Source organism: Uloborus diversus, chromosome 9, assembly GCF_026930045.1.
Source record: "Uloborus diversus isolate 005 chromosome 9, Udiv.v.3.1, whole genome shotgun sequence".
Taxonomy (NCBI): domain Eukaryota; kingdom Metazoa; phylum Arthropoda; class Arachnida; order Araneae; family Uloboridae; genus Uloborus; species Uloborus diversus.
The window spans coordinates 153,248,637-153,263,612 of NC_072739.1; the positions used below are offsets into that span (position 1 = coordinate 153,248,637).

The following is a 14,976-nucleotide window of genomic DNA, read 5'->3' on the forward strand; positions in this document are numbered from 1 at the left end:
GCAATGTGAAAGCTCTTGGTTGTTTGTCATTGATGTCGGTGTCCTCGTTGGTTTCGTCTTCCTTTGTCAGATCTAAAAGTTCTTCCAATGAGCTCTGACTTGTGTGATTTTAACATCTTTTCTTCTGGAAAGAGCTTCGTATATAATCTCAAAAAAGTCTCCTGTGGCTCAAGCTTGCTTATTAACACGCCAATATGCAGTTTACTGCATGTTATCTGCAATCTCAGCAGTTTGGATTTTGAAAGAGTAGAAAATTTTATGTGTGTTTGCGATTCCGTTTCCGCAAAAAATCAAAACTTATCACGGTAAAATAAAATAAAGAAGTTAAATCTTAAACCGTGTAATAATCAAATCCGCGTTGGAAAAAAAAAAAAAAAAACTGCGTAATTATGAGAGTCTACTGTAGTGCAATTTTGAATAAGGAAAACAGAATTTCTAAATGTTTGAAAGCAACCAATTTTTATTTCACTGCATCACAAGATTTCTTTAATTTGCTAGATTGCGTAGAATATTACACTTCCGTGAAAAAGAGAAGCGCAGTTTTTGAAATGAGTTTATGAAATATTTGAAGGACATCGTTTTGGATTCCATAATGATAGGAAAACTTTGGAATGGGGTAGTTTCCGAAATTTCAAAACTATTTTTTTTTTTGAAAGAGCATGATCAAAAACAAAGGATCTAGTCATTTTTTAAATAATTTGACAAAGTGTAATATTTTTGAAAAAAAATTTTAATCGGTGCGCAGATTCAATTTTATTTTTTACGTTTCTGCACCTGTCATCACAAGCGATGAAATGGCATTCACTGATGCTATTAGCGCAGGCGCAGTATTTAATTCGCTTCTATACTCACATGAACTGGCAACGATATGGTTGATAGCAAGCGTAGAGCGCAATGTTTTATTCGCTTCTGAATTATCATAAACTGGAAACGTGAAGCGTTAGCATTCAGGCGCCAGTGGTGTGTGCGCCTAAGTTCATCGCTTGTGACGTCATAAAACCACGCCTTGTTTGAAAACTCGGACATTTAAAAAAATTAACTAAAAATTTAACGTTTTGAAAAAAAAAAGCTTTTTTTCGCTCCATGTAATTTTTTCAGCAATCACATTGCTTATTGTTCTCATTTGACTGTTCTGATGTCCTAAAATTTTATTTTCCCCCCGCCTCCCTCTGCAGCACCACCGTCGACCGGCTCCTCACGATGCTGCTCCTATAGCGAAAACCGTCTCCAGGTTGCATCCATCTCCTACACACACGCGCATACATACACAACTACACACACACACAACTACACACACACAACTACACACATACACACGCAACTACACATACACACACAACTACACACATACACACAACTACACATACACACACAACTACACACATACACACACAACTACACACATACACACACAACTACACACATATACACACAACTACACACCACTACACTCATACACACACACACATACACACACAACTACACGCATACACACAACTACACACATAAACACACAACTACACACATACACACACAACTACACGCATACACACAACTACACACATACACACACAACTACACACATACACACACAACTACACACATATACATACAACTACACACATACACACACAACTACACACATATACATACAACTACACACCACTACACTCATACACACACACACACCTACACACACATGCACTCATGCCTGCACACAGACACAAACACACACCCCTACATACACACACACACTCGTGATTGTGAAAAACATTATTTGAATTCCAGATGTCAAAATTCAAATTATTATTATTATTATTATTATTATTATTATTATTTTGTTTTTGCTCATTCCATCAACTTCAGTGACTAAAAGTAGTACTTCTGACTGATGGAAACAACCCCATTAGACCATTTTTTTGTGCTTTATATTCAGCGAAAGCCGAACAGTCAAGCATTTAGAGAAAAGCTAATGTACAATTATTGATCACAAGAGTGCAAAATAAAGAAAAATGAAAAGTTAGCAGAGATTATAGCATTCAACCAGATGCTTCGGAATCATTGTGTTATACGATGAGCTGTGTACAGCGTTGACAGCCTATTTTGTAAAATAACGAGTTGTGCGTCACATGACTTAATTTTACTCCAATTTAATGTCATTTCCCCATTATTGGCAATTTGAATGTGATTCAATCTTTTACTCTAAATATCAACAACAGTGGCCAAATTGAAACCAAATTTAAAATTAAAAAAAAATCGCCAAATTTGTCGCCAAGTTGGCGACAAAACTTGGTGACCAAAAGACTGGCGATATATCGCCAAGTGTCCGACAAATTATAACACCACTTGAGTTTACATCGAAATTGACAATGATTTTCCCCCAAAAAGGGGCGAAAGACCCTTTTAGAAACACCCGAATGCAACCAAAAGAGGAGGTGCACAACTAGACCCCACTAAGAGTCTACGTGCCAATTTCAACTTTCTAGGACATACCGTTTTTGAGTTATGGGAAATACAAATACACATACACACATACATACGTACGGACATCACGAGAAAATTCGTTGTAATTAACTCGGGGGGGGGGGTCGTTAAAATGGATATTTCGGGTGTCTGTAGGTTCTTAGGCATATATCCACGTGTGGTCGGGTCAAAAAAAAAAAAAAAAAAAAAAAAAAAAAAAAAAAAAACCTCAATATTCATTCGGGGGTGAGAAAAATGGAAATTAAGGCCGATTTTTGAGTGAAAATTTTTTCGCGAATACAATGCTTCCTTTTTTTGTAAAAAGAAGTAAGAAGTCGGATATTGATGTTTGGACAATCCCATGTGCGACGGAACGACATTATTTATGAAAATCAAAAGTTTCATTGATAGCAGTGAAATTATTTTCAATAGAACGAACAGTTCTTTGCGTTTTATTGTAAACAGTTAGATTTTTTCAATATTTTATTTTTCAATTTATATGCTTTTTTTGCTTTGTGATGAAATGACATTTTTGTCAACCAAGCTTTTAGACTTTTTCGTACAAAACGTATAAATGACTTCAAAACTGACTTTTTAACTGAAAAGTACTTTCAAAGCCCAAAAGTTAAAAAAAGATAATTGGACGGATTGACAAGAATTTTCCAGTGTATTTATTGCAAAAAAAGTTCCTTATTTTAGAGGAAAAAAAAGGTTAGGGGGAAAAAACCCCTATTACACAGAGCTCATATAAAGTTACTGAATAAACTGTAATGTGGGAAATAATGTATAAAATTAGTTAAAATAGTTGTTTTTGATAACATATTCATTTTCATGTAATGGGGTTGCTTCCATTAGTCAAATCACTTCTTTGAGCAAAAAACACGGAGCTGAAAAAAAAACTTTTTTTTTCCAAAACGTTTAATTTTTAAAAATGTCTGATTTTTCAAACAAGGCGTGGGCTTTCTGATGTCACATGTGATGAACTTTGGCGCTGTGCTGAATGCTTACGCTTACTATAGACTGCGTTTTCAGATAATGATAATTAAGAAGCGAGTTCAATATTGCGCTCGATGATTGCGCTCTAAACTTGCTATCAACCATATCGTTAGAAGTTTACGTGAGTAAAGAAGCGGAGAGAGATATTAAATATTGCGCTCTGCGCTAATGGCATTTCATTACTTGTGCTGTCATGGGCAGAAGCTTAAAAATTAAATTGAATCTACGCACCGATTAAAGTATTTGTTAAAAAACATTAAACTTTGTCAAATTACTTTAAAAATGGTTAAATCCTATGTTTCTAAGCATGCTCTTTCAGAAAAAAATACTTTTAAACTTTCGGAAGCGACCTTATTGCTCATTATAACCTTACCAGTTGAGTGCAGCAATAGGGGTTCTCTACGGTTCAACTTCAGACGCCATTCTTGCTGATTCTCATGTAAATGACGCCTAAATCCACTGCAATTAATAGGTGATAAGATGCTGAAGAGGAAATACCCTTCAAAGTCTCCCTCCTTGCTACAAATGCTCATGTTTTTGAGCTTTTTAATTCTCTAGCCCTTTAGAATGTTAACGGTTAATGTTATGCTCCCATTCATACTAAATCAAAATAATGGCTATGAAACTGATGAAAACTAAAAAAATGAGGGACACCATTTTCCAAAAAGTGGTAGGTGATAGGTAGGAAACGGTGGTCATATTTGGATTCAGAAGGTTATTATAACATTAGAAACAGCGGGAATAGTGTCAGAAACATTTTTGATTCCGCGCACTGCTATTAATATGATTGACACAGAGTTTTGTGTGAGAAACATCCAGAAGTAGTAGTACAGGACTCTAGCTGTCGGTCCCCGCTAAGAAGGATGAGAATCAGATAAACAACTGTAGTTTATTCAGTGAGTTATCGCCCTATAGCCAGGACTAAGGCGGAAATACATGAAACACACCGCCAGCTCAGTCAATTCCAGCCGAGGACTGCAGTTTCATGCTTATTAGCACTCATCAGTCCGGCATAGGAAGTGACTAAGCTGGAGGTGGAAAACCTCTTAAGGAAGCCTAGAGCGCCAAACAAACTGGTAGCTAATATAGAATTAACACTGACCAGACGAGTGCTAATAAGTATGAAACTGCAGTCCTCGGCTGGAATGACTGAGCTGGCGGTGTATTTCATGAACTGTAGTTTAGCTCTAAGAACTTGAATTCTTTCGGACGAAAGATTAAACTAGTGCATTTGTTATACCAGGGGTAAAGAAATCCGATTTGCTTTGCCAGAAATAGTTATTAACGTCTTGCCAATGTAATAATTCCTACTCTTTTTATCAAGAAGAAATGAGCTCGTGGAAAACCAGACGACTTGTTATCAAAGTCACAATACATTCGCAATTCCAGAGCTCGAATACGCTATAGCTTGACCACGAAAAGAAGGCAGAAGTCCTTGGAGCAAAAACATCATATGTGAAATACACCGCCAGCTCAGTCAATTCCAGCCGAGGACTGCAGTTTCGTGCTTATTAGCACTCATCAGCCCGGTATAGAAGTGACTGGAGAACCTCTTAAGGAGGAAGAGGGCAGGCTGTAGAACCTCTTTCCTTAAGAGGTTCTCCAGCTCAATCACTCCTATGCCGGGCTGATGAGTGCTAATAAGCACGAAACTGCAGTCCTCGGCTGGAATTGAATGAGCTGGCGGTGTATTTCATGTATTTCTGCTTTAGTCCTGGCTATAGGGCGGTAACTTCCTGAATACATCATATGTATCACTTGTAATAGGTTTTTTGGTATTATTTTGGAATGGATAGGATATTAACGAGACCGTACCTCTTACTATTCGGTACTTTCTGGCAGATTCTACCTATTACGAAAGATACAAATGAAGTTTTGCATCAAGGTCATCCACCATCTATCCGTGGTCAATTTTTACCTTGCGATGATAAACAATATTAACGAAAAAGGTAAAATATTCGGTTCCACGTGTTTTCTTTGGGATAAATTACAGGCTTCAGACAATTCCGTGGTGTAATGAATTTTCAGAAGAATAGAAAAGAAAGCGTCCCACAAACACAATGAAAAATTACTGTCATTCACCAAGCTTCAAGGCAAGTTATATGTAACGACATTTGTTTGTTTTACCTTTTTCAGCCGCCATTAGGCAGTGGTTGCAGCGACCTCTATAGTTTATTAGAGTTACGAATAGTAACTCGTTTGATGTTTCTTATTTGTGATTATCATAAAATGCAGCACACTTCTGCGATTCTCGCAGCACACTGAAGTTCCCCTACACTGTGGTTGATAATTATAGATTTAAATAAATGACTCGTATTTTAGACGTTAATATTGTAGCATAAATTTAATAACAGCAGTTTCTTGTTATAATTTTCGATTAACTCATCTTAATCCTTACAGGTTGCCTTAATAAATACTAAAAATCAATATTTATGTGGAGGAGCTTTGATTGGTAGCAGATGGGTCCTAACCGCAGCTCACTGTATAACGGGGTAAGTATTTGAAAGTAAACGAACATAACTAAAAATATATTATCTTCCTAAACGTATAGTACGACTCCGATAAGATGCACCATGACCTTGAGAATGTGTACTTCTTTTTGAAGATTTCACCGAAATAGGGAAAGGTTATATGAAGTACACCGCCAACTCAGTCATTCCAGCCGAGGACTGCAGTTTCGCGCTTATTAGCACTCATCAGCCCGGCTTAGGAAGTGACTGAGCTGGAGGTGGAAAACCTCTTAAGGAAGCCAAGAGTGCCAAACAAACTGGTAGCTAAGATAGACTTAGCACTGGCCAGACCAGTGACCGAAACAATGGTTCGGTTCAACTCGAAGATTGCAGGCAAGGCATGGTATTTTCAGTAAGTTACCGCCCTATAGCCAGGGCTAAGGCAGAAATACATGCAATACGCCGCCAAGCTACCACTTGTTTGGCACTCTTGGCTTCCTTAAGAGGTTTTTCACCTCCAGCTCAGTCACTTCCTAAGTCGGGCTGATGAGTGCTAATAAGTACGAAACTGCAGTCCTCGGCTGGAATGACTGAGTTGGCGGTGCATTTCATGTATTTCTGCCTTAGCCTAGCGGTAACTTACTGAAAATAGGGAAGGGTTGTTGGCGCTGAGTTGAGCTGGGTCGTTGTCGTGGTAACACTAAGAAGATATTCTCATTAAAATCTAAACCATTAACATTTCCCCTTTTCAGTGAACTAAACAAAAAAAAAAAAAAAAAAAAAAATCTCAAGGTCATGCTTCATCTTATCAGAACTGTGCAGTGGAATGCTGTAAGCACGTGCTTTTATTTTAAAAACATGAGTTTGGCAAGCAAGTCTAGTTCTACTGTTTAGGTACATTTGTAAGTTTAGGTACAATTGTTGCTAACTCAAAATAGCTTTCTTGTCGCATATACTCGAGTTTCAGCTGGATAACTTTTTATGATGTGTAATTAAAACAATTGCCAAAAATGTTTAAGGGTGTAAGTATTTAGTAGTAAACAAACATAAATGAAATGCAAATGCTTGGACTTTTATACATTTGACTGCTATAAGTAAGAGCTTTTAATTTTGAAACATAAATTCAACAAATGAACCTCATTTGGCAGAATTCGTATACTTGTAGGTTAAAGTTGTTGTAAATTGAAGATAGCATGCTTCTCGTGTGCATTCAAATTTTATTTTGATGAGTTATCATGATGTGTTATAGCAGCAACAGCAAAATATGCAAAAGAACTTGAAAGCGTGCCTTACTTACGGCGATCATAGAGTATTGGAACCACAGTACAGTTCAAAACATGTCTGTTTTGAAATCGTCAGCACAGTGCGAATTTCGTTTATCCGGACTAACTGGGATAGAGGCAATTCGGATAATCAGAAGTCCGAATAGTTCGAGTATTACGGGTAGGGCTTCTTTCACAAGACGCAACTTAGTAGGCCCGACGAGACCCCATGTCAGCCTAGTCAGAAACTAGGAGCTCGGACCCGGCGACACTAATGCAAAAAAAAAAAAAAATAAAATAAATAAATAAATAAATAAATAAAAAAAATAAAAATAATAATTTGAACTTTGACATCTTGAATCCAAATTATGTTTTTCGCAATCACGAGTGTGTGTATGTAGACGTGTGTGTATGTGGTGGTGGTGGGGGGTATGTTTGTTTGTGTGTGGGGGGTATGTGTATGTGTGTGTGTGGGGGTAGTTGTGAGTATGTGTGTTTTTGTGGGGGGGGGGGGGGTATGTGCATGTGTGGGTAGTTATGCGTATGTGTTTGTTAGTGTGCTTGTATGTCTTCGTTAGTGTGCGTGTATGTGTGTGTATGTGTGTGTAGGTGTGTGTATGTATGCGTGGGCGTGTAGGCAAGTGTCGCAACCTGGAGACGGTTTTCGCTAGAGGAGCAGCATTGTGAGGATCCGGTCGACGGTGGTGCTGCAGAGGGAGGCGGGGGGGGGGAATAAAATGATAGCGCATCAAAACAGTCAAATGAAAGCAATAAGCAATCGTGATTGCTCAAAAAAAAATAAAAAAAGGAGAAAGAAAAAAAAGGAAGGAAGTGAAAAAAAAAGAAAGAAAAAATAAGAAAGGAAATGAGAAAAGGAGGGAGGGGGAATCCCAATAAGCGAAAAAGTCAAGATAAAGTAAAATTAACTGTTTGGCACCAGGGCTGTAACCAGACTTTTGTTTCAAAGGGGGTTTTACCAAATACATTTTTTGAAACATTAATATGATCTGTCAAATTTGGTTCCATGAATATTCTATTGATTTTTGTTATAATAGATTATTTAAATGGAAGGAGGGGATGTTCTTACAAAACGCCATATTGTTACCTAATAAATGAATTTCTCAATAACTACCATAAACACACAATGAGTTTATACAATTTTTCAGTCATACTAAATTCATTTCACAAATAAAATTGAAATAATAAAAACAACAATGTTATTTTTGTCACCAAAAAATATATAAATAAAAGAAAATAAAATAAATAATGGAAAGCATTCATGGGATGAAAAATTTCGGAGGGGGTTTGAACCTTATAAACCACCCCCTTGCATACGGCGCTGTTTGGCATTAAAAATGGAATTAAAGGTTTTCTTGAATTTTTGCTTCTTTTTCTTTCTTCCTTTTTTCTTGGGGGGGGGGGGCGATATAACTGACAAAGGACCTGGCTTGGCTCCCTGCCGCCATGCAACTTAGTTGAATCAACTTTTGAACGGGTGTGGTGGTTATTGGGAAGCGTATAACCACGTAGAAAAGTGAAGGCGGCAAAATTCACACGACAGTGATCTGTGCTTGGTGTGCCCGGCAAGCATTAACACATTAAGTGGTTAAAGTACCTCAAAAATGGCCAAACGATCAAAACAATTTTTATTGCTTTTTTCGAAACTAAACACTAGTCCAAACACAGGGGAAAAGTTTCATTGCTTTAGTTCAAATATTGAAAAAGTAATGGCTGGTTTTAGGTCATGCTCGCTATGTGTTCTTATGCAAAAAGAAAACTTTCACTTTATTTTTCTCGATGATCGTTTTTTTGTGTGTTTTCGTGTCATAAGAATCCCTAAGGATTTTTTCCTATTGAAGATACAGCTTTAAAGTAATACTTTTTGCAGTCAGGATAATGTATCTAACAAAACTGTGCATTGGATAAGCATTTCATAAATTATTCAAATGTTTAGAGCATGTTATACCTTTAAAAATCAATTTTTTTTTTTGAAAAAAAAAACGATTTTTTACGTAATTGATCACAGAAAATTTTCTTGTAAACACAAAAGCAAATGAATGCACAGATTTTTAGAGATGATGATGGTGATCGTTTAGCAAAAAGCTTTTTTTATATTAGTTTAAAAACAAAAAAGCCTTAGGGATTTTAAAAGACTGAAATTTTTCTAAACGTCTTGAATTTTTAAAAAAAGTAAGCAATATTTAAAAAATTTTTAAATAAATCATTGATTACAAAGTAAGTAAACATGTTATGGTTTCAACGAAAAATAGAATTTACTTAAATTGAAAAAAATTGCTTGAAAGGTACTGTGACCCCAGAGAAAACATGGAGATTTTGAACCAATCAATTTTCGTCGAAGTCGTAAAAATTGCATATGGCTAGGTTTTATGAAGTTTTTAAATTCTAAATTCAGAAAACTAATTTTTATAAAAATCACGTGCAAAATATCAATAAGTATGGTTCGAAAAAAAAAATAAGATAGTGTTTTTCTTTTACAAAACATAAGAACCAAGCATAAAACCAAACATGAAAAACCTGTGCTTTTTTTGAAGTGAGTTCAAAGAAGTAAAATTCAAACCAGAATCTAAGGAAAGACGTTTTTAATAAATAAGAAATAAAAACGACAAAAATCTTCGAGAATCGAAAGAAATGTATTTTACTCAAGCGATGAAAACTAATAATAATAAAAAAGTTTAAGAATGTATATTGTATACAGGTTGATGCAGATTCACCAAGCCGCAAATGTTGCAACTGCGAGGGCCCTTCACAACCCAAGGAACCCCGAAGTGGACATAAAAATGCTAATATTTTACACAGTTCTGTGATAGACAAAGAGGCAGGTCCGACGAGAGGCCGTGTCAGCCTAGTCGGTAACAAGGGGACCGAGCCTTGGAGGTCCCGGCGACACTGACGCAAGAAAAAAAAAAAAAAAAGAAAAAAAGAAAATATATATATATATATATATATTTATATATTAATTTGAATTTTTGGCATCTTGAATTCAAATTATGTTTTTTGCAATCACGAGCGTGTGTGTGTATGAATGCGCGTGTGTGTTTGTGTAGGCGCATGTATGTGGGTGCGTATATATGTGTGTATGTATGCATGTGTGTGCGTGTCGTGTATGCAGTGCTGTGTGTGTAGGCGTTCGTGCGTGTGTGTGTGTGTATGTAGGCATATGTGTTGGTCTGTGTGCAGGCATGAGTGCGTGCATGTGTATGTGTGTGTGTAGGAGTGTGTGTTTGTGTCTGTGCGCAGGCATGAGTGTGTAGGCGTGTGTGTGTAGGATATGGATGCAACCTGGAGACGGTTTTCGCAAGAGGAGCAGCATTGTGAGGCCGGTCGACGTGACGGTGGTGCTGGCAGAGGGTGCTGGTGGAAAATAAAATCAGCGTAACATCAAAAACAGTCAAGTGAGAACAATAAGCAATCGTGATTGCTCAAAAAAAAAAAAAAAAAAAAAAAAGAAAGAAAGAAAGAAAGAAAAAAGAAAGGAAGAAAGAAAAAAAGGTGGGGGGGGGGGGGGAGGAGAACCCCGAATTAGAGAAAACGTAAAGATAAACTAAAATTCACTCTTTTGGTATTCATTGTTGTATCACTTAAAATAGTTAATTGTTTTCCAGTAAGCAGTTTTGATTTTTTTTCTTTAACCCCTTTTGTTTCTCCCCCAACCTTTTTCCTTCTTTCCCCTTTTCCTTTTCTTCTTCTCTTTTCTTTTTCTGGGGAGGGGGCGGGAGGGGGGTCCGTGACATAACTGACAAGAGGCCCGCCTTGGCTCTCTGCGGCCCCATGTAAAGAGCCCCCCCCCCAAATTCATTAAGACGGGTCATCAAACCTGTAAATCTACCACTGTCTATAGGTTAAGGGTAAATTGGAATGACAAGAGGCCCGCCTTGGCTCTCTGCGGCCCATGTAAAGAGCCTCCCCCCCTCCCAAGTTCATTAAGACGGGTCACCAAACCTGTAAATCTACCACTGTCTACAGGTTAAGTTTAAATTGGAAAAAATAACAAGGAGTAACTTTACTAAACGATGGAAATTGAATAAACTTTCTAAATTTTAAAAACTTATTTTAAGTGGGCTCTGTTTAAAAAAAATATTAATCCCTGTCACAACCAATATTGGCAAAAACATTCAAACATTCTTCCCACGGACGAACTCACGTCATGCAACATGCATACTTGAGCTACATAAGAATTTCAATCATATCCATAAACATGGATTGTGACGTTTCACCGTTAACGCCTCACGTGACTAATGTAGCATGCAAAGAACATTACCTATAATTCCATATTATTTTACAAGAGAAAATAACTAATGCGTTTTGTGTGTATAGTTTTACTCATCTTTTCCCTTTTGTTATCACGAAGCAAATTGTTTCTTTCTTTTGTTCATCCATTGACTTTGACGATGTTCCTTAAGTGCTTTTCATCCGTGTAAACACACCATTCATGCCCCACTTAACGCACAGCCATTTTGTGGAGAAAATACAATTTGTGTCGCCTCAATTACTACCATTAAAATATTGCGTTAACTTTCTTTTATTTTCCTACTCTCCATGGGAGTTTCGGCGCGTCGCTCGTTATAGAAGATAGACTGATAATATAAATAGAACGTTTGATTCCATAATGGAACCGTAAAGATTGAATAGATATACATCTTACTTTCATTGCAACGCATTGATAGATGATGTAAGTGGAGGCAGAACGAATGAGATGCTCACATGCATGTACAGAGGTGCCCCGATGGGAGGTCAGTGTGGCCTCCCAAAAATTTAATTACTTGGCAGATTTTTGTTTAACGATTCCCCAAAATTTAGAGTTCCACTTGGCAAAATTATAGTCACTAGGCAAAATTTGGAGTTCCATTCAGCAACATTTGGAGCTCCATTTGGCAAAATTCGCAAAATTTAGAGCTCCATTCGACAAAATTATCATCATTCGGCAAAAATTTGAGTTCCATTCGGCAATATTATAGTGATTCGTCAAAATTTGGAACTCAGTTTGTCAAAATTATCATCATTTGGCAAAAATTGGAGTTCCATTCGGCAAATTGAGAATTTCCGCCTTCCTAAAGATCAGTTCGGGGCTCCCCTGTGCGTGTATTAGCAGCTTCAAATTCCATATCAATAAATAATAAATCAACGTAGAATGAGTCGTTTGAATGTTGCCCTCAAAACAACTCTTTGTAAATTCAATAAATATACATACTTCAATCTCATAATTATTCATTTTGAACATGCTTAACAATCATTATAGAAGTGTAACAATCAAAACTGTACAAAAGCGATGAATGAGCATAGATATCAATGATAAGTGAAGTCAACCACCGTGCCCAATTGCTCATGCTTGAATCTTCAGTAGCTATTCATTATTGTTGAAAGGCAAAGGGAGGGAAAATTTGAATTAGCAACAATTGAAAATCAGGAAAGAAAAAAAGTGGCATTTTAAGCCGTTATTTACATTGCAGCAAATTTTTTTCTTTACATTATTTTTATTGTTTAAAAACTTTTCAATCTCATGCATGGGCGCCCATATGCAAAATTGTAAGGGGGGGGGCTCAGATATTTTCCCCATGATGTAGCAGGATATTTTCCCCATGGAAACCGATTTCAGGACAGATTAGAGTCATTAAAATTTGACATTTTTAATAACTTATTCATTAATGGCTGGATAAGAAATGTTTTTACATTTTTTCAAAGAAAAAAGTACTAAAAGCAAGGAAGTTCCAATTTCTAGGGGGGGGGGGGCTCGAGCCCCCTATATGGGCGCTCATAATCTCATAAACTTCGTGTGTCTGGAAATGCAAACTACTGTCAAGAAACGTGTTATTTCTCTGACGTATACTCATTGTAGTAAAAGTAAAACCGTTTTGTTACAGCTCGAATGAAATATGGTAAAAAAAAAGTAACTTTGATCAAGCAAAGAAAGAAAAGAAAAATCTAAGTTTTTAAAATAACATAACTAAAAAAAAGTAATCGTGTTCCAGACTATTCTTTGGAAGATCAAAAAACTTTGAAACTAGGATTTCTTCTAACAACAAAATGCAGGTTGGAGAAGGTTTGCTATTTGGTGCTTTATGCACTTTTAGGCACCTCTTCCACAGGAACAAAATTACGTAAAATATTTTTCATAATCCTTTCTGGATCCCCCTTCGGGACCCGATCTCGTGGGAGCCCCCCGAGATAGTAGTGACATGGTAAATGCGCTATTGGAACTTGATACTTAAATGATTTATATGTCGATTTTTATTCCATTATTATTTTCTAACAGAATAATAGCAAATATCTTTTAAATTAAAAAAATCAATCTTCATTAAAATAACAAAATTGACTAAAAAACTGACTAATTGGTTAGTCGTCGACTTTGTAAAATCCCAAATTCGCTACTCCAGTCTGTTCAAGATGCAGTCAAATTATCAGCGTTAATGTTGTACGATTATGTACCATGTTAAAATCCATTGAATATTTGTTTCGCATGAACACTCTCTAGACTAAATTAAATACCTAATGTAAATCTAGCATTGTAAGAGGCCAGTTGGCTCCATTAGGGGTACATTCGAAAACAAGGAACGGTCACAACGGTGACACCGAAAGCTTTCCGAGACGAAAAACTTTTGATGTCACCTTGTTATTTGACGACTCCTACCAACGTTCGGCAAAGCTTGCGGTCGAACCAGTTGCAACCGTTTTACCCCGTCTCTCATCAAAGTCTCGACGTGGTTAGCGAGATCACATGGTATGTCTTGGCCTGTCCGGTCGTGTTTAAAGTTTTGCCCTCTTTGATTGGAACGTCGTCTGCTGCTGAACTAGACTAATAGCACTGTAACTACGAGTGCTCGGAAACAAAGCTGTTCCATCGGGCTCACCAGAAAAATACCAGTGACGTCATAACCACAACATGACCAGCAACGTGATGCAACCGGTAAATTCTTTCCAAAGGAATTCACACATTAACTGGGCTTTAAAATTTTCAAGTGGTAGTAGATCTCTGCCGTTAGAGATGCCACTTGAAAGAATGGATGCCAACATGTGGGGAAGACAAAAGGTTTTCAAATGGTGAAGAACAAATACGGAGTTCCAATAAAAACAAATAAGTGCACGTAAGCGTGTAGTTTGCAACGTCTTCCACGGGTGGCAGCTGAGCAGGTCTACCAAACAATACAATGTCAGAAAAGAAGTATGACCGACCAACTGTTACTCCACTTCACTTCATATGATTTTTTTTTTACAATTTGTGCTTCAATGCCTATGACTTTTCAAATTTATGAAACTATCTATAGCGAATGGTTTTTTCTTCAACAGGTTGGTGCGAAATGGCGACCCGATCTATGTGCGAGTCGGGGATTTTGACTTGTCCAGTCCGGTGGGCAGCCCTGGAGCGCAGACCCAGAAAGCATCCACGACGTACATCCACCACAATCACCACGGTCAGACGCTGGACAACGACGTAGCACTCTTGCGTCTAGAAAATCCTGTCAAGCTCGGAGACAGCGTCTGTCTCGTCTGTTTGCCCGCCAGGGGAGCAGAAAGCACGCCAGGAAAACGGTGCACTGTTACCGGATATGGATACATGAGTGAATGTAAGATTTGTGCTATTGTAATAATCAGTTTGCTTATTAATTACATTTTTTTAAAAGGCAAACGTGTGTTTTCTATTTGTAGTACTTTTTAGAGACAATTATTTACTCCAGCCGCGTCACCAGGGGGCCAATTGCCTGTTCTCTCTGGCTTTAATGGTTTTCATAAAACAAGGAGTGATTTTTCTTCTTTTTCCGATAAAAATTTACATTGAGTATAAGCCTTTT

General features: G+C 37.2%; 1 protein-coding gene across 1 annotated transcript in view; it reads left to right on the top strand.

The window, feature by feature from the left end:
• The window catches only part of LOC129230567 (protein masquerade-like), a 74,145-nt gene that overhangs the window by 46,638 nt on the left and 12,531 nt on the right, over positions 1-14,976 (top strand). The window contains exons 4-5 of the mRNA XM_054864971.1: positions 5,860-5,951; positions 14,474-14,751. Of these exons, the coding sequence (XP_054720946.1) occupies positions 5,860-5,951; positions 14,474-14,751 (370 nt within the window). The remainder of the gene's footprint in view (positions 1-5,859; positions 5,952-14,473; positions 14,752-14,976) is intronic.